Below are 20,959 nucleotides of genomic sequence, written 5' to 3' on the forward strand. Positions count from 1 at the left end.
AGACCTTGGAAGGAGCCTAGCACGTTCACAACTTAATATCTTTACCTAAACTTTGGTTTTCTCATCTGCAGAGTGAAGACAACCAGCTCCACCTTATAGTGTTATTGCAAGAGTGAAATTAGAGAATGTGTATAAAATGCTCCATACAGTGACTGGCTTACTGTAAACAGCAAAGAATGACACTTTTTTTTTTTTTTAATGGCATGCTCTCTTGTCCTGCCAAACAGGGTGTATAATCTTTTTGGAGGAAATGAAGACTCTGACTAGAAAGAACAAAAAGCATTTTATAGATTTGTTACCTTGATAAGAGTCAAATTTGTAGAGCATATTCCCTTATGGCTGAATTTTGGAACAGGCTCTTCCAATCCGTAGTGTCTTTCCCCTATTTCTGGCAACATGGTGCTCTAAAAAGTTTCACTTTCTCATCAGATTACTCATTAGTAATGGCCTATTTAACTGGAAAGAGTCAGTAAAATGGTATTGCATTTCAGCTTAATTTAGTAGCTTGCAGTAATATTTTGAGGACCGTCATTTATTGTTTCTGCAGTTAAGTAAGCTTTAAAGTGAAAGACAACAAAATAGTTTTAATTTCTCTGCTTTATTGAAACAGGTGCCTCACAATCCCCTAGGGAGTTTGTTGAAGCACAAGATGGCTGGGTCCCACTCCCAGAGATGCTGGCGACCACACTTTGAGAACATCTGGTTTAAGCCAAGGCTGATTTCTCTAACTTTGTAGATTTTTTTCTTAAGTTGCTCAATCAGTAATTTATAGGTACTTTATTTTAGGAACATTTTTTTTTTTCTACCTCAAGAAAAGTTACTCAGAAGGAGTGTAGGAAATAATGGACCATTGACCATATTTTGGGGCACATATAAAAAAATTGATGTCTGTGTTACACACTGATTAAGAGCTTGGGCTTCAGAGTTGAGAAGACAAGGAATGAGACCAAGATCTGCCCCTTTCTGGCTCAGGGGCTCTCCACACTGTTTTCTCATCTGTGAAATGGGGTGAAAAATACCTATGTTTATCACAGAGTGCCAGGCGGGGCTTCCTGTGTTATACAGCAACTTCCCACTTGCTATCTGGGTGGCATGGGAAGGTGGGGGAGGCTTAAGAGAAAGGGGATATAATATATAATAATAATAAAATATTGATTGACTGATATGTGTTGTATGGTAAACAACAATACAACATTGTAAAACAATTTTCTACCAATTAAAAAATAAGAATTAAAAAATAAAATACCTATGTTCCTCCCAGGTTTAAAGAAGCAAATGTACATAAACTGCTTAAATAAATGTCAGCAGTTTTTTCAAAGGGATGTAAAAACTCAATCCTGCTTAAGACTGTGAGTGCCACTGTTCGTATTTGTTCATAGCACCCTTTGGAGAGCCTGAGCACGAGTGAATGCATTCTCTCTGAGGTCTAGGTCAGTTAGGTCTGCGAGTCTGGCTAGAGAGGGATTTCCAAAGGAGTCTCTCACAAGTTATCATTACATTTTTTCTAGAAAATTCAGATTGAAGAGTTTTGTTCTCTACAATTAAAAGAAAAAAAAAAACCCAATAAACGCATTGGCTATTTACTAATAGACTGTGTATGCATATAACTTAATGACTAATTTGGGGTTTATCATTAGTTACTATTAATCCATGAGCAACTTTGCCTTGTTTAGAGCATTTTAGGATGGATGCAAGAGCTTGAGAACTTTAGGGATCAGCTGGTTTAATCCTTTCAGTTGACAGATGAGAAAATTGTGAGCCTTTGAGGTCAAGTGGATAATTTTGCTGAGGACATAACCACAAATTTAATTTCTACTGGATGCTATCTAAATGCTCTCAGAAAGAATGGCTTATGATGAACTATTCTAAAACCACAATTGTTTTAGTCTCCTGTAACATGCAATTTGTTTATATCTAACAAACCCTATGCTGCGATTCATGGGGTCGCAAAGAGTCGGACATGACTAAGTGACTGAACTGAACTGAACTGAACACACCTTACAAGAAGGTAAATTCATTTAGTTTCTCAGAGTTACACTATGAAACAAATTTCACTCCTCAGAAAGTTTCATGGAATAAAATAGCCGCTTTATAAGTGCATTATTGAAACTGTTTCATAACCATAACATGCAATTGGTAGCAGATGCTTTGAAGACTTCAATGTCTCATTTTTTTCCAGGTGTAAGTATACACTGGACTGTTTTCCAAGGAAAATCTTCACCCTTTCTCCAAGGGCTCCTTTTTGCACCATAAGTCACTTTCTCTACAGATTTTCAGTTGGTTAATTTTTGGTAAAAGCAATTTCAACTCATTTTTTATGTGATTGGCTAAAAAGGGATTTGTACTCTTATAGGAGAACTTAACTTCTAACCTTCAGCTGCCAATGTCTTATGAAAAGCTTGATAATGAGAAATATATATGGAGTTTTGCCTGAAGGTTATGTACATTCATTACTTTAGAAATACTGATAGTGATGATGATGATGATAGAAATTATTAAGAATATACTATGTGCACCTTCCCTGGTAGCTCAGCTGGTAAAGAATCCGCCTGCAATGCAGGAGATCCCATTTCGATTCCTGGGTTAGGAAGATCCCTGGAGAAGGGAGTGGCTCTCCACTCCAGTATTCTGGCCTGGAGAATTCCATGGACTGAATAGTCCACGGGATCACAGAGTCAGACACGACTGAGCGACTTTCACTTTCATGTGCTACTTACTGAGTTTAAGTCATGCATTGTTTCATTTAATCCTCACAACCAGTGGTCCCCCAAGTTCAGCATGCAACACATCACCTGAAGGCTTGTTAAAATACCAGTTGTTTCTAATTCAGTAGGGATCTGGGAATTTACATCTCTAATAAATTCCTAGGTGATGCTGATTCTATTGGTTTGGGTGTTCAAGAACTACTGTTTGCCATAAACATAGCAGGTAGGTGTTTCAATTTGTATTTGATAGATGAAGAAACAGGAATTGAGGTTATGTAATTTGATTAACACATAGCTAATAATTGGCAGAGTTGGGATTTGAGAATTTGCCTCTTTGATTTCAAAGTCTGTAATCTTAATTTCTGTGCTAGGTGGTTTTGCAGTAAGACTTTCTTTCTGGGCAGAATAGTAGGATAGAACTTGATTTCTCCCAATATTGAGGTTCAAATACATTAAAAAGTGTGGAAGCTGTGAGATGGTTCTCATTAAAACCAGACTGTTGGGCAGAATCACATGACCCCTAGAGGAAATTTATCAGGAAGACAGAAATAACTAGACTGGTGAACATATCCTTTATGTTGTAGGCTATGGGACAAAGGGGAATCTTGGGTCGGGCTGAACAATGTGTCCAGTCATGGAATTTGCCTTCATTAGTCTTCCTTACTGGGGCTGTTCTGACAGAATTGGATTCTGTGTATAATCTGAGAGTGATCTCGTGCTTAGGGACTTATGCTTTGAGACACCCTCTACCGAACGTAGAGAAATGGCATCTCATTATGTCATAGTACTCAGACTTCCATTTCCATCTGAGGAAGCAGTGATCAGGCACTAGGGACTGTAGACAGTATTGACGAAAGGGATGGTTAGGGGTTGGTGAGAAGCACAGGTGTCTGGGGAAGATTCTTGTCAGCATGCGATTGTACAGGTGAGGAAAAGAGCTCTGGTGAAGTCTTTGAGTCATGAAGGTCAACTTTACTGCCTACCATGAAAGTGAAAGTCGCTTAGTCATGTCAGACTCTTTATGACCCCATGGACAATACTGTCCATGGGTTCTCCAGGCCAGAATACTAGAGTGGGTAGCCGTTCCTTTCTCCAAGGGATCTTCCCAACCCCGGGATCAAGCCCAGGTCTCCAGCATTGCAGGCGGATTCTTTACCAACTGAGCCACCAGGGAAGCCTAAGAATACTGGAGTGGGTAGCCCATCCCTTCTCCAGAAACTCTTCCTGACCCAGGAACCAAACTAGGGTCTCTTTCCCAGTTGAGCTACGGGGTAAGCCCACCTAACTATGAAACGGAATTAACTAAAACAGCATTCCAAACCCACTTCTGTAGAAGGCTACCTCAGAGGCCATTAGTGACCTTCCAATTCTACCACATTACAATCATCCCACTAAAACTCAGCTTCACTGCAGTGGGCACAGAAAACTTTCAAGACAACTGGGATAGGAGTATGAGATGGGGTGGAGGGTCAAACTGTCCTGGAATGAGGCTGGGAGGTGGCCCCTGAGTTCCCTCTCCACCAGCAGATAGAAGAGGATTGATTTATGGACATAAATATCCCCAGAGATTGCTAGAAATATGTAGAGAAGAGGAACCCTCCACTTTCCGATAATTTGAAAAGTGAAATCTTAGAATCACTCTCTTTCAGGGTGTAAAGTGAATCATTTATTGTTTATTTCACTTTCAGGTTGATGGAGACTGCAATACAGCAGTCATGTAATGTTTAATCCCTGAAACGAGGCAAGAGTTCTGGCCTCTGAAGTTAATTCTGCTTTGGTGCTTAATGTTGTCTTCAGTACCCCATTTATGAGTGGCCAGCGTGATTCCATAGTGCTGACCAGAACTTTGTTCAGGTTTTTATTTAACAGCTTACAGAAAAACCAAAATGAAATTTTTGGCCAACCCAACATATGTGAATGGACAATTTGAAGTTTGATTCATCCTTCTTTGGTTGCTGGAGTCTGAGTCAGATTTGCCACTCGTGAATAGCAATTGAGCAAGATTTTTTTATTATACCTTATTGAGCATGTTACCATTTTTCCTTTGTATATTTATATACCTGTCTTCTGTTATTTGGTGTACATTTTCCTATCCATATAACCATTTTGAAAGAAGAGGGAACATGTACAGAAATGGAAAAAAGGGAGGGTAGAAAAGAGGTAGAGAGGAGAAAGAAAGGAACATTAACCTATTTTACAGTAGATGTTTACATAGAAAAGCTTAATGATGTATTAACAAATAATCCATTCCTAATGTGAGGTGACTTATCCCAATTTAACATGATATAGATGATATAGCTTTACCATCTGAGCCACCAGAGAATGCAGACCTGGGTTCAATCCCTGGGTCAGGAAGATCCCTGGAGAATTCCATGGACAGAGGAGCCTGGCAGGCTACAGTCCATGGGATTGCAGAGAGTTGGACATGACTGAGCAACTAACAGATACAGGTAATAAACTGTTGTTTTGCTAAATATACAGCAGTGATGAGCAATGTATAAAATGAACCAAACTGAATCAATGGGAAATAATGATTGATCGTTTTGCTTTCAGAGAAAAGTAGATGTGCATTTTCTATGATACTGCTGTCCAAAGAGGGCAATGTTTCTTAGGGCAAAACATGTAACAGCACCAAGTATGAGTCATTACCAGATCATTTGTTGAAATTAGAATGCTGTTAGCAGCTACCTTCAGGTTGCTGAAAGTCAGCTTTAGGTGTGCTGAGTTAGGAGACACAAAGTCCCTGCCCTTGAGCATAGCTAGGTTATTGGTGAGTTACATTCATATATGTGAATAATTAATTCTCCCTGAGGGAATCCAGCATATCTTCATAGCAGAGGGAGCCTTTAAATTACTCTTAATGTGAAGGTCTTCAGGTAGAGCTGAATAGAGGAAGCTATATACAAAAGGCAAAGAGGCATCAAAGCATATGGTTGTTGGGACAACCTTACAGCGTTTCATACTTCACTAGAACATGGAATTAGGCAGGAACATGTACCCAGAATCCTAGGGCATCAGGCTTTCAGAAAAGTTGCTGATAGTTGTAGCCTTTCTTCTTTCACCTCATAGTCACTTAATTTGTTCTCTCACGAACCTGAAGCTTCCTTTGGAGGCTTCCTCCCTTATACCCCCTCTTAAGTTCTCTTCAGTTCAGTTCAGTCGCTCAGTCGTGTCCGACTCTTTGCGACCCCATGAATCGCAGCACGCCAGGCCTCCCTGTCCATCACCAACTCCTGGAGTTCACTCAGACTCATGTCCATTGAGTCCGTGATGCCATCCAGCCATCTCATCCTCTGTCGTCCCCTTTTCCTCCTGCCCCCAATCCCTCCCAGCATCAAAGTCTTTTCCAATGAGTCAACTCTTCACATGAGGTAGTCAAAGTACTGGAGTTTCAGCTTTAGCATCATTCCTTCCAAAGAAATCCCAGGGTTGATCTCCTTCAGAATGGATCTCCTTGCAGTCCAAGGGACTCTCAAGAGTCTTCTCCAACACCACAGTTCAAAAGCATCAATTCTTCAGCGCTCAGCCTTCTTCACAGTCCAACTCTCACATCCATACATGACCACAGGGAAAACCATAGCCTTGACTAGACAGACCTTAGTCGGCAAAGGAATGTCTCTGCTTTTCAATATGCTACCTATTTCTTCCAAGGAGTAAGCGTCTTTTAATTTCATGGCTGCAGTCACCACCTGCAGTGATTTTGGAACCCCCCAAAATAAAGTCTGACACTGTTTCCACTGTTTCCCCATCTATTTGCCATGAAGTGATGGGACCAGATGCCATGATGTTAGTTTTCTGAATGTTGAGTTTTAAGCCAACTTTTTCACTCTCCTCTTTCACTTTCATCAAGAGACTTTTTAGTTCCTCTTCACTTTCTGCCATAAGGGTGGTGTCATCTGCATATCTGAGGTTATTGATATTTCTCCCGGCAATCTTGATTCCAGCTTGTGTTCCTTCCAGCCCAGCGTTTCTCATGATGTACTCTGCATATAAATTAAATAAGCAGGGTGACAATATACAGCCTTGATGTACTCCTTTCCCTATTTGGAACCGGTCTGCTCAGTCATGTCTGACTCTTTGCGACCCCATGCATTGCAGCACACCAGGTCTCCCTGTCCATTACCAACTCCCGGAGTTCACTCAAACTCACGTCCATTGAGTCGGTGATGCCATCCAACCATCTCATTACTACTCACTTTATGTTGACTGAGTAGTTCTAAGTTATAATCAACAAGCTAGATGCTAATTTCAATGTATCTGGTTCATCCAGATTTGAAAATGGGTTGGTTTGCTATGGGGATTTATCTGCCATAATCACTGGAGATGTTACCTCTGGGACATCTCTCTTTTGGAAATACTGCTGAGAAAATTCTGTAATTCAGATACTTCTCTAAATAAATGTTATTATGAATGAATCACTTTTGTGTTCTTACTCTGCAGATGTTATTGAGGCTTAACTGATTATCATTATCTTTACTGCGCTGAGCCCCCTGTGTCATAGGTAGAAGACAAGCCAGCCAAAGCAAAAAGATCAGCTGTAGGCCAAAGGTGGGGTTTCAGTCAGAAGGGGAAGTCTGGCATGCCTGACATGTCCAGTTCACTATTTTAGAATATTATGATTACCATTTTGATATACTGCCAGAAAAGCACAGTCATCGAAATGTTCTATTAGCCACCTGTCGAGAGTTTTATATGATTAGGTTAAATGTGTGGAAAAAATGAGACATCCTTTAAGAAGTAAATTTTGTAGGAAAAGTCAGATGTACAAGGCAATGTCCATTTATTGAGACATCTTTCACAAAAAGTTTTATTTGGCAATGGCAGTACTACTCCACTGAGGTAGATAACAGCAATGGCGCTAAAAAACTCGGGTGGAAATTCTACCAAGTTATTATCTACTAGGTCCTAGGCATTTGTCCATAATGTGGCTAATTCTTTTAAGCCTACAAGGTAGATTTTATTATCCTTATTTCTACTGATGAGCAAAGGCTCAGAGGTTGACTGACACAAAGCCAGGCAACTGAATGGAAAAGCCAATGTTCTGCCTACTTTCCAAAGTTTTCACTTTTCCCTATTATGTCCACGTTCCCTAAAAGCAACAATAGGCCTGCATCAAAGTTATCACAGCATTCTAGTCTGTTTAGGATTGGTCTACCGCTGTCAGCAAAAGCCAGAAAGGTGGAAGCGTTTCCAGGAGACCGAGTAAAAGCAAGGGGAAAGCCAGTACCACAGACACTCCAAGTGTCCCAAAACACACAACAGAAGGTAGAACAGTAAATGATGTCCTGTCAGAATAATTCAAGAGCGATCTTGGTTTTAATTTTGCAGGGTATTTTTATCTTCCTCTCACCCTTTAAACTGAAGCTTCTAAAAACATTCAGCTGGAAGCCCTCCAAAAAGAAATAGCATTCTTTCTTATACTGCTGATAAAAGTATAACCTGGTAAGTTTTCTAGGGGCCAAAGCGGCAGAGACAAAAGCTTTTATAAACTGGCATACTCTACAACAGCATTTCCACCTTCAAGTATTCTCCTTAAGGAAATATTAAGAACACATAAAAGATTTAACAACACAATGTCCTTTAAAGCAGTTTATTAGTTGAAAAATTGGAAACAACCTAAAAACAGTAGTTTAATAAAATGTGGCACAGCAGATGAAATACCATGCAGCCATTAAAAAAGATATAGAAACATATTTTGACATGGCAAGATAGTCATGGCACTGTCAAGTGGAAAAAAAGTTACAAAATAGTATGTACAACTTGATCCCATTTAAAAAAATCTACAAAAGCACAGAAGAATCTCTAAGTCTATACACCTAGATAACAGTAGCTCTCCCTGGGTGGTGGAATTGTAAGTGATTTTTATCTTTATATACCTTTTTCCTCCTTTTTTACCAATCATTTATGACTTGTATTTTTTTAAAAAAGCACTTACGATTCTTAGAAGGTCTCCTTTAAAATAGGGAGAGCAGAGCTTAGCAGCCCGAGCACCAGGATGTACATGTTAGTCTGATATGACTTTAATGCTTTGATGTCAAACTGTGACTGTGCAGCGTGGAAATGTGAGTGGTGGTAATGCTTACCCTTTAGACAAACACATCCATCCCTAGAAACCCTTCACCATCAATCAAGTACAGGCATTCTAAGTGGTATTGTTCTTTCTTATATGAAGCATACCTTATACCTTCACACCCACTTGTAATACAGCCCAGAGCAAGGCTCCTCTACACTTGAGATAAATGTTGTTGGTATGCAAAAGGCAGGGAGAATTTTCAAGTGATGTCAGTTAGCAGGCCTGAAGGTAAAAGGCACATTATCTTTATTCTACTCTAGTGGGTCTCAAACTTAGGAGGGTAACAATCACCTAAATGACTTGTAAAGATAGAATGCTGGGTCCTACTCCTAGAGTCGGTTTCAGTGGAACTTGGATAAGGCTTAAGAGTTGCATTTTTTTCTTTCTTTGACAAATATTGAGTATATACTATGTGCCAGGTCTCATGCTGAGAGTTGGGAATTTAACTGTGATCAAAAGGATTAACAGTCTCAGTCTCAGGAGCCTACATTCCAGAGTGACAGATACATATATACTAAACAAATAATTGAAAGTAACTAATTACATTAGTACTAGAACACAGGAAAGATCAGAATTGTTTTTGTCTTGAAATATATTTTAAAAATGTTACATGGGAGAACTAAGACTAGTTTTATAGCCCCTTGAAGACAACAAGTACCAAAAAAGGTACTTGGACATACGAATTAACATTTTTAGCAAATTCCTTGGTGATGCTGATATTGCCTGTCCTGGGGGGTCTCACACTGAGAACCACTTCCCTACTGAACAGTTTCTCATTAGGATAACGTGGGAGAAAGGGCAGGTGTGCTGTGGACAAACACCACACCCCCATTTGAGTCTCACCATGAGGGAAGAGCCACTTAATCATCTGGAGAAGGGGTTGAGGCAAAGTTGTGCTGTGCTAAGTCACTACAGTTGTGTCCGACTCTTTGCAACCATATGGAATGTAGCTTGCCAGGCTCTTCTGTCCATGCGATTCTCCAGGCAAAAGTACCGGAGTGGGTTACCGTGCACTCCTCTAAGGGATCGTCCCAACCCTGGGATCGAACCCTTGCCTCTGATGTCTCCTGCATGGGCAGGCAGGTTCTTTACCACTAGCGCCACCTGGGAAGCCCCTGAGGTAAAGCTGGCTGTAGGTCATATTGCAAAGAGTGCTACATACTATGGCAACAGATTTCAAACTTTCAGGTGTTCCGGGGCTAGGGAAGATATTTTTAAGGAATCATTTCAAAAAAGCATGGAGGTAAGCTGGGCCTTCCTGGGTAAACGAAGCTGTTCCTTCTTGCCCTGAGCTCCTTCATCTTCTGCATGTCCTCCTAAGACCAGCCCCTCTATTTACACCCTGCTCCTCTGTTCTGGTGGAGAACAGCAGACTATGAGGCTGAACTCTAACCCACTAGTGACTCTGGCCTCAGGTTTCTTATTTCTCACATTATTCAGAGTGAGGCACATTCCCATTTCTAGGACCTAGCCTCCTGCAATATGAATTCTTCAGATCAGCACCACAAAAACAATTTAATGCAATGACCTTTTAGGTTAATTACCTTCAGGACAAATAAAAGAGATAATCAGTTACTTCTGTTTGTAAAAAGAGCCTACGATTATTTCCAAGTTTACTATTTCATTCATACATGCATCCGTCAGATTACTGTATCTTTAGATTAAGCTCAGGGCCACAGAGATTAAGTAATTCTCAATTGCACCATGAATTAATAGGCTTCCCAAGGTTTTCTTCCATGCCTAAGAACCTACAGACCTTTACCTGAGTAAATATTAAACCTATGACCTTACAAAAAAAGCCAAAACCAAAATAAAACAAATCCAAAAGACTCCAAAGAACCAAACAAAATTCCATTAAAATAAAAAACAATAAACATAAAAACAAATTTACATATTGTGCTGGATTTGTGGTGGACAAAGGCACAAAAAAACCTTTGAATTCTAACATTACTGAAGGCTACTGTACATTATTGGGTTACGATAAGCAACATTCATTTGATAGAAAGCAGAAGGTTCTGATAAAAATGTACACTGACTGTGGCAAGGTTAAACCTAGATCTTGATCTGATTTAAACAGGGTGCCAGATACAATCAATAAGGAACAGAACAGAGCATGGACATAGAAGATGAATCTCTGATTCACATTTGTAAACAAGGCCAACAGTCAGGAAGCTACAGAAGCTAACAAGGGGAAAAATCTTTACAGCACATTTCTACAGTGTGCCAAGCTTTTCCCCCCAAATTATCTAACATACAAGATAGTTATAAAATCTATAGGTATAGATTTTATAAATATTACTATTTTTTAAACTTTTTTTTTTTTGCTATAAAATCCTCACAATAACCTTAAGGTGGCATAATTATTATCCCCACATTACTACCAAGGAAATGGCAGTTTACATGACATCTGAGCTGAAGCTCAAAGTGCATAGTATGTGAAGAAGACTGGATATGAACCCAGGACAATTTCCCTTCACTGCTCATATTCTTTCCCTTTTACTACTCTACTTCCCATAAGCCTAATTTACAGTTGCTATTAAAGCTGACTTGATCTTTTTGTATGATCTTCTAAAGCCTAAATCTGGATTTACATAATAGATGGTGCCCTGGGCTGGCCTTCGAGCTTCCTTTTTGGGGGAGAAAGCTTCACTCAAGCGGTTTTATGGCTAACTAACCAGCGTGAGCAGCTCTGGGGATTAACAGTATGGAAATTCACAGGGTGAATCAAATCACCTTTTACAACTATAAAACTGCAGAGAAATTTGTCTCATAGAATAGAAATGTAACAACTACTGTTAAAATTTGGACTGCAAACTGAATTATCAACATGTTCACCAAGTTCTCATTAAGAACTCTTAAATACCATTTTAAAACATCTTTTGTGCTGAATATTCATTTTTCAAAGTACCAAAACATATCATTTTGACACATTAACATTTCCTGAAGAAATTAACTACACCTTTATACTTAACATGTAAGCCAGACTGAACCACTCTGAGCTGAGAGAACGTGCTACATTCTCTCAGCTCCAGGCCTGGCATAACTTTTTCCTCTGCCTAGAACACTTCCTCTCCAAATCATCTCCCACTATCCAAATTTGAATTAGGTGACTCCCAAAGCTCCAAAACACAGTATCACATTTTCCTTCTATCATGACACCGACTCTGTTATATGACCGTTGCTTACTTATTTTTCTGTATCCCCTACCAGCCTTTAAGATCTGTAAGGGGAAGAATTTGGTGCATCTTGGTCAGCGTCGTATTCCAAGCTGATCAGCACAGTGCCTAGCACCCAACAAATGTTTGATGAATGAATGAAAATGAGAGGAGAACTCCTGACATGGAAACAATCTGCTGATTCATAGCAATAGCCCACACAGCAATTTTCTGATTCCAAGTATATTACTAATTGTTTCATTAGTGTGTGAACTAGAGAGCCTGATTAGGATAACCTAAGTTCATTAGTAAATTTTTAAAGTTTTATTTGTAGGTTTAAAGTAACCAAAAGTATACTGTTTGCATACAATTTACTCTATAACAAACACAGCTGTGCAAATCCATATTTTTATAAGGATTTGTTGTTGAATAAGAACAAATTCTCTTTACTGTACTATAATATCTTAACACATCCAATTCTGATTATGAAATAAATGGTGCCAACTGAACAACCTTAGAAACATTGTTCAGTGAATTGAGTTTGTCCCAGATGATTTAGAACCTTAACTGCAAATGTACTAGAGAAATATGGTAATACTTCTTGAGGACTAGTTATTCTTAGAAGAAATCATTCAGTAGTATTTAATAAAAAGCCCTCAAAATAACTCACTGAAATAGAATATTGTCATCATTCAATAACTGCTAGAAAATAAGGTAAACATGGTATAACTAAGTTTTTGTTTATGAAAACATTCAGAAACATTCTATTTTTCACAAGAGGTTTATATCCTAGAGCTCTTTTTAAACCAAGTTAAAAACAAATTTTAACTTTATTCTTTGGCTATTAATTATACCTAATAAATGAGTCACTGATATCAATTCACAATAAATTTATTTTACATAAAACAAAAAGCTTGCCATTAATGAAAACTCCAGTAGAAAACAGTTCTTCTGCTTTAACTTGGGGTTCAAAAGTAGAAGGTATGTATTAGTGAAACCTCAGTAGAAAGAGAATTTTGTAACAAAACATCCTGGAGTGAAAGCTCTAACATAACTTTTGTAATGAAATTTTTACCATGCAGTTTTATTGGCAGAAAGGCCAGTTTCTGATGGTTGGTATTTTCTTTTCAGTTTCTTAAGACATTAACATGAAAGATACTTAAACCTGCTTTATTAAGAGTTAACTGTATATAAATATGGTATCTTTCCACAGTCCTCCTATTTAATTGAGCAGTTCTAAGTAGGTAATTGGCACCCTGCCCTTCTGGTTTCCCCTTTCACCCATCAGCCAGTCTGAATCCATTCCAACGACACTGAAAACAGTGATTACCTACAAAATAAAACATTTCCAGTTATTAACTATATTAATAAATATACAAAAAACTAATCAGATTTGTTTAAATTATAAATTATTCACTATGAAAATTTAAATATTTCCATAAACAAACACCATTATCATATCATAAACATTATCATCAATGTGAAAGATAAAGGGTTTTATCAGAGGCAGTTTTAGAAATCTAATTATTTAGCAGTTAAAAGCTTTAAATAGTTCTGTGATGTTCTATTTTGCTAAAAAATAGTAGTTAAAAATTTATAAAATATTAATACAATCATCTGCAATCTATGAAAACATTCATAATAAACTATTTCTAAATAAGTAATGATGAACTTGCATTTTGTTACACTGAAGGTTAAGTCAGTCTATGATGCAGTTTTCTTTTTATGTCCACATTACTCACCTCATCTGCCAGAAGTGATAATTCAGTGCTGTTTGCAGCGTCATAATCATACAGAACCCTAGCCCTCCGGCTGCCACTGCACTCCTTCAGGTCAGTGAGGTTGGAAGGAGAGGTGATTACTAGGCTACTTGTTGAAGTCAAGGCAGAGGAACCAATCACATTCGATGAAGCAGATGGTACAGGTGCCACAGAAGTCTGGTTGTTGTTAGAATGATAACTGGATGGAAAACTGTTGAAAAGAAATTGCCAATTATGTATACAGGACCAAAGTTTCTGTATATCACCACCTGGTGGCAGTATTTACCTTCTACCAACCTCCACTGGCTAAAGATTTAAAAGATGTTAATATTTTAATGATAAAGTGTGCTATCTCATTACCCCTTTTGGGTCAATTACATTAGAGAAAATGCAGGTTATTTTAAAATATAAAATCCTTGAAAGTCTGTTTCAAAGTCATCTTTACAAGTATAAACTTTAAAAAGTTTTAAAAAAATATCTATTTTTCTCCAGAAAAATGATTCATAATACTTCAATTTTCTACTGTATGTTTTACTAACCTTTTCCTTCCTTTATGAATTTTTAAATAAAAAAATAAAAACTTACCTAAATGTCAGATACTACCACAGATTAAAGTTTTCAAGTTAATTCTTTGAGAAATATTTGACTAACAACTCTTTTTCATAAAATAGATTTTCACATTTTTCTGTTCATTCAAATATTTACTGAGTATCTCCTTGTCCAGCATCACTAGAACAAGCTGAGATATAAACATGAAACAATACCATTCTTTTATGGATTGTAGACAGGTGAAGGGACAGACATTCAAATAATATCTTATGACTGATAACATAATGAAGACTCAATGGAAGAATAGGGCAGATATCACAAATTCTTCTTTGTTTTTTAGGGGAAAAATGAAAGTTTTATTAGAAATTAGTGAAATCTTTTTATCAATGTGCTTACAAATACTTTAAAGATAATGAGAATTTTCAGTTTATTTTAAGCTTACTGTTGCTCCATAATACTAAATAGAAAAAAACAAAACATGGCTGGCCTATAATCATTCTAATCCAACCACTTGTAAGGTTGATAACAATCCTATTAAAATTCATTATTGTTGTTCAGTTGCTACGTTGTGTCCGATTCTTTGGGATCCCCATGAACTGCAGCATGCCAGGTGTCCCTGTTCTTCACTATCTCCCTGAAAGTGAAAGTGAAGCCGCTCAGTTGTGTCTAACTCCTTGCGACCCCCATGGACTGTAGCCTACCAGACTCCTTGTTCCACGAGATTTTCCAGGCAAGAATACTAGAGTGGGTTGCCATTTTCTTCTCCATCACTATCTCTCTGAGTTTGCTCAAACTCATGTCCATTGAGTCAGTGATGTCATCCAACAACCTCATCCTCTGTCATCCCCTTCTCCTCTTGCCCTCAATCTTTCCCAGCATCAGGGTCTTTTCAAATGAGTTGGCTCTTCACATCACGTGGCCAAAATATGGGAGCTTCAGCTTCAGCATCAGTCCTTCCAATGAATATTCAGGGTTGATTTCCTTCAGGATTAGTCTCGTTTGATCTTGCTGTCCAAGGGACTCTAAAGAGTCTTTTCCAACACCACAGTTCAAAAGTATCAGTTCTTCAGTGCTCAGCCTTCTTTATGGTCCAACTCTCACATCCATACATTACAATTAGAAACAGCATAGATTTGACTATAAGGACCTTTGTCAGCAAAGTGATGTCTGTGCTTTTTAATACACTGTCTAGGTTTGTTATAGCTTTTCTTCCAAGGAGCAAGCATCTTTTAATTTCGTGGCTGCAGTCACCATCCACATTGATTTTGGAGCCCAAGAATATGTAATCTGACACAGTTTCTCCACTTTTCCCTCGTCTATTTGCCATGAAGTGATAAGACTAGGTGCCATGATCGTCATTTTTTGAAAGTTGAGTTGTAAGCCAGCTTTTCCACACTCCTCTTTCACTTTAATCAAGAGGCTCTTTAGCTTATCTTTACTTTCTGCCATTAAAGTGGTATCACTAGTTAAAATATAAAATGCTTCATCAGTAAAGGTAGGTGAAATTAATCTCTTCATAAAATACAGTTTTCTTCTTTATGACTCCTGTGCCATCTGGAAATCAGTCAGCAAAATTTTCTTTATCCTTAACCTCTTCTCTAAACCTTCCTTTCACCGCCTGATGCTTGTGTTTATTTCCCACACTCCATGTATCATTGAGCCTAGAGGTGGAAGCTGTAGGAGTTCCATGCTCATTTCCATTCCTATAATCCTCTCCCTCACCGAGATTACTCCTACCAAATTTTTGAATTTCACGTTATTCAACTATCAACTATCTCTTGTTGCAATCATCTACAGGTGTCTTATTTTTTTTCCCTTTATCTCTAAATTTTAGTTTCTGGCTCACTGCCAGTATATCTTAATTCTTGGTGATTCTAAGAATTATTTGAACAATATTAACAATATTATTTGTTCAAATAATTGTTAGCTAATTAACAATCAGATTCATGGGCCTATCAGATCCATGGGCTCTTCTCTCCTAGTGATTCTGTGCCTGACCCTAATTCAGCTATCCATTACCAATGCCTCATCTAGATTTTTATCAATTCCAAAAACTATAACCCTTATAATATTTCCCAACACTGCATTCTCTGACCATCATCTTTTCCCCTAGTACTCTCATTTCAACAAGCCTATCTTAGATTCCAAGCTAGAATCAAGATTGCTGGGAGAAATATCAATAACCTCAGATATTCAAATGACGCCACCATTATGGCAGAAAGTAAAGAAGAACTAAAGAGCCTCTTGATGAAAGTGAAAGAGAAAAGTGAAAAAGTTGGCTTAGAGCTCAACATTCAGAAAACTAAGATCATGACATCCAGTCCCATCACTTCATGGCAAATAGATGGGGACACAGTGGGAACAGTGGCTGACTTTATTTTGGGGGGCTCCAAAATCACTGCAGATGGTGACTGCAGCCACGAAATTAAAAGACGCTTACTCCTTGGAAGGAAAGTTATGACCAACCTAGACAGCATGTTAAAAAGCAGAGACATTACTTTGTCAACAAGGGTCCATCTAGTCAAGGCTATGGTTTTTCCAGTAGTCATGCCTGGATGTGAGAGCTGGACTATAAAGAAAGCTGAGTGCCGACGAATTGATGCTTTTGAACAGTGGTGTTGGAGAACGCTCTTGAGAGTCCCTTGGACTGCAAGGAGATCCAACCAGTCCATCCTAAAGGAGATCAGTCTTGAACATTCACTGGAAGGACTGATGTTAAAACTGAAACTCCAATACTTTGGTCACCTGATGCGAAGAGCTGACTCACTGGAAAAGACCCTGATGCTGGGAAAGATTGAAGGCAGGAGGAGAAGGGGGCAACAGAGGAGGAGATGGTTGGATGGCATCACTGACTTGATGGACATGAGTTTGGTAAACTCCTGGAGTTGGTGATAGACAGAGAGGCCTGGTGTGCTGCAGTCCATAGATCTACCATCTATTACCTTACCAGCATGCCATTTGTGTCCCAAGGTAAATTATCAGAATCACCCCCCTTGCACATACTTTCAAATCCCATGTCCTTTACTTCATACTACTCATTTGGTAAAGAGTTCCCTAATTATCTATTCAGTATCCATGTATCTATGACATGAAAAAATACAAAATCATAGTCTAGTCTCACACTCAGTGAGTTAAGTAGGAACAATGGGTCCACAACACTGCCTAGCAACTACACTACATTTCTTTAAAATCTATCCACTTAACATTCTCCTGATGACTTTTCATGCCCCTTTATACATCTGCAAAATTTCAGCAATTCTCCCTTAACCTTTATAGTCAGCTGGTGAACTGCTTCCTTTTTATCTAAGAGGAGAAAAAAACAATCAGGAAATTTCTACACTTTTGGTCATCTTTCCTCCTACTACAGATGAGCTATATCTATGCCCCTAAGATTATTTTAAGGTTAATTTTTCCACCTGTGTATAAAATTGCCTCTCAAGGTTATCTCACTACCAATTCTCCCCTTTCTTTTCAATATTGTATTTTCTCCATTTACTGTATCATTCTTATCAGATTATAATTGTGCTTTTATTTCTCCTATCTTAAAAAAACAAGACAAAGATGGGCTAGACTCTACTTCCTCCTCTGGCTAGTGCTTCACTTCTCTATTCCTCTTTACAGTAGAACTCCTTGAAAGACTCATCTAAACTTAATGTCAACAGTTTCTCTCCTTCCACTGACAAACAAGCTTTTGCCCACACTGTTCCATTAAAGCTACTCGTCCAGGTCAGCAATGACTTCAATGTTCTAAACCCAAAGGTCTACTAACAGCCCTCTTTTCACTTGATCTATCTAGAGATCACAGTCAAACACTCCTCTCACCTTTTACAGCTTAACCCAAGGCCACACATGTGGTTCACATCTTACCTCACTGCTCATTCCTTACCATTCTCCTTAGCTTGTTCCTCGGCTCTTTGTTGGAGTAACTCACGGCTCAGTCCCTGGTCTTTTCTCTCTGTACTCATGCTGTGCTGTGCTTAGTCCTCAGTCGTGTCCGACTCTTTGTGACCCCATGGACTGCAGCCGGCCAGGAACTTCTGTCCATGGGGATTCTCCAGGCAAGAATATTGGAGTGGACTGCCATGCCCTCCTCCAGAGGATCTTCCCAACCCAGGCATTGAACCCAGATCTCCCACACTGCACGCAGATTCTTTACCATCTGAGCCACCAGGGAAGCCCACAAGTAATGACGTAGGTAGTCTATCCTTCTCTAGGGGATCTTTCTGACCCAGGAATCAAACCGGGGTCTCCTGCACTGCAGGTGTATTCTTTACCAGCGAGCTACCAAGGAAGCCCCTCTCTCTACTTACTCCCTTGGTAATTTCATCTAGTCTCTCAGATTTAAATATCCCTCATATAATGACAAATGTCTAATTTATCTAATTCACTCCCCCACCAATATCCAGACTTGCATATCCTAAAACTGATTATCTCCACTTGAATGTTTCATTTCTCAAACTTAACATGTCTAAAACTGGGCTCCTGATATACCTGACATGCCTTCTCCACACCCAATCTGTTCCTCCTGGGGTATTCCCCATTTTAATGAACCAAAACTCCAATTCTTTTGGTTGCTCAGGCCAACACCTGCAGTAATTCTTGACACCTCTAGGTCTCATGTATAGAACATATATCAGCAAACCCTTGCTGTCTTTACCTTTAAAAACACACCCAGGGTTTGAGCACTTCTACCTTATCTATCACAATCCCCCATTCAAGCTCCCATCATCTCCTGATTGCATTACCACCAATCCTATTGCAATAGGCTCCCAACAGGTCTGTCAGCTCACACTCTTGCCCTCTAACATCTATACTCAACAGGGCAGCAAGAATGATCTTGTTAAAAGCTAAAATCAAACCATGTCCCTTTTCAGCTCAAAATCCTCCAGACTTTATCTCCAAGTAAAGGTCAAAGTCCACAAAGAGTGGTTTCCAAAGCTTAGTTCCCTGTTTCCTTGATTAATCTTCAGCTCTATTTTGTTACTTGGACATGCAGCTATGTTCCCGCTTGAGTTTTTGTACTTCCTCTCCTGGAGCATCTCTAAGATGCCCGTGTGCTTTATTTTCTCACATCCTTCAAATCTGTCTTCCCTGACTATGTAAATCTCTACTTCCCTGCTGTATTTTTCTCCAGGGCACTTATCGCTTCCTAATATACTATGTAATTGATAAAACATATTGATTTTCTACTCCCCTCTACCCCTAAACAGAATGTAGGTTCCATGAAGGCAGGAATATGATCTATTTTGTTTATACTCTATCCTTGATGTCTAGAATAGTGCTTTTAAAAATTACAAGCAAATGTTTCTCTGATGGGTAAAAGGGTTCTAATGATAAAAAGAACTAATTTCTAATTCAAGCTTCACTCTGAAGTTAAGAATACATTTCCGAGCATCCGTTCCTCAGTGAATGCAGCCTACATATACATTTCTGGAGGAAAAAAAAAAGATATGCTCCCTCCACACAGATGTGTTTGTATATCTAGACAGGATTTTTAAAATGTTTTACCATGGAATTTTACTTTCGAACTTACCAGTATAATTAACCTTTGTTTAGCCATTGACTTCTACTGATGTTAATTTTGGGGAATTAACGTAAAAAGAAAAACAACAAAACACCAAACAGAAAAACCCAGAAAGACCATCTTCACCTCCTAAGAACTTTTACTGCTAAAAAACAAAACAAAACAAAAAAAACTCTAGACCTCCTGCCACTGTAGCTCAATACGTAAACTTTCCCACTATTAAAAATAAAATATATTTACTAATCTTATAACCAGTTCTTCTGATTCCTTATCTGTATGTGGATAATAATAGTACCTATCTCAGAGCATCAATGTCTAGATTTTGTCTGAATGGCTGAGTTCCAAGCATTTGAATGGCTTTAAGGAGAATGCATGAGGTGGCCAAAGTACTGGAGTTTCAGCTTTAGCATCATTCCTTCCAAAGAAATCCCAGGGCTGATCTCCTTCAGAATGGACTGGTTGGATCTCCTTGCAGTCCAAGGGACTCTCAAGAGTCTTCTCCAACACCACAGTTCAAAAGCATCAATTCTTCGGCACTCAGCCTTCCTCACAGTCCAACTCTCACATCCATACATGACTACTTTGGCCACCTCATGCGAAGAGTTGACTCACTGGAAAAGACTTTGATGCTGGGAGGGATTAGGGGCAGGAGAAGAAGGGGACGACAGAGGATGAGATGGCTGGATGGCATCACTGACTCGATGGATGTGAGTCTGAGTGAACTCCGGGAGGTGGTGATGGACAGGGAGGCCTGGCGTGCTGTGATTCATGGGGTCGCAAAGACTCAGACACAACTGAGAGACTGGACAGAACTGAACTGAACTGAAGGAGAATGCAAGGATGAATGATTTTAACAGCAACCCCTATGCTGCACTGCCAGGACATCAGGACAATATGAACAGGAAGTACTAATCTCCTTGGGCTTAAAATTGGTTTTGTGGAACGGACTAATTTTGTTCTATGCCTAGTCTTGAAGGATTAATATGCAGAAAGGAAAATCAAAGTGATGAGGCTTTTTCATTTTTTCTCCTTATTCCTTCTCGTGATATTCCTCTTTCAAATGTTACATATCCCTCCCCTGCTTTCATGGTTCCTCATTATATAAATCTCAAACTCATTACTTAAAGGGTGTTCATGAAATGACACTGCTTCATTATTCTAACCTCATCTCAGTTCAGTCGCTCAGCTGTGTC

At 38.8% G+C, this 20,959-nt stretch overlaps 1 protein-coding gene across 6 annotated transcripts in view; it reads right to left on the bottom strand.

Annotated features, from left to right (window-relative positions):
* Window positions 1-8,279: 8,279 nt before the first annotated feature.
* SH3GLB1 (SH3 domain containing GRB2 like, endophilin B1) overlaps window positions 8,280-20,959 on the bottom strand; it is a 43,805-nt gene continuing 31,125 nt past the window's right edge. For all 6 annotated transcript variants that reach the window (XM_040232399.1, XM_040232398.1, XM_040232397.1 and 3 more), the window contains 2 exons: window positions 13,676-13,904; window positions 8,280-13,263 (listed from right to left, as the gene is read on the bottom strand). In XM_040232399.1, the coding sequence (XP_040088333.1) occupies window positions 13,156-13,263; window positions 13,676-13,904 (337 nt within the window). In that variant the 3' untranslated portion in view covers window positions 8,280-13,155. The remainder of the gene's footprint in view (window positions 13,264-13,675; window positions 13,905-20,959) is intronic.

Source organism: Oryx dammah, unplaced genomic scaffold (genome assembly GCF_014754425.2).
Source record: "Oryx dammah isolate SB20612 unplaced genomic scaffold, SCBI_Odam_1.1 HiC_scaffold_28, whole genome shotgun sequence".
Lineage (NCBI taxonomy): Eukaryota > Metazoa > Chordata > Mammalia > Artiodactyla > Bovidae > Oryx > Oryx dammah.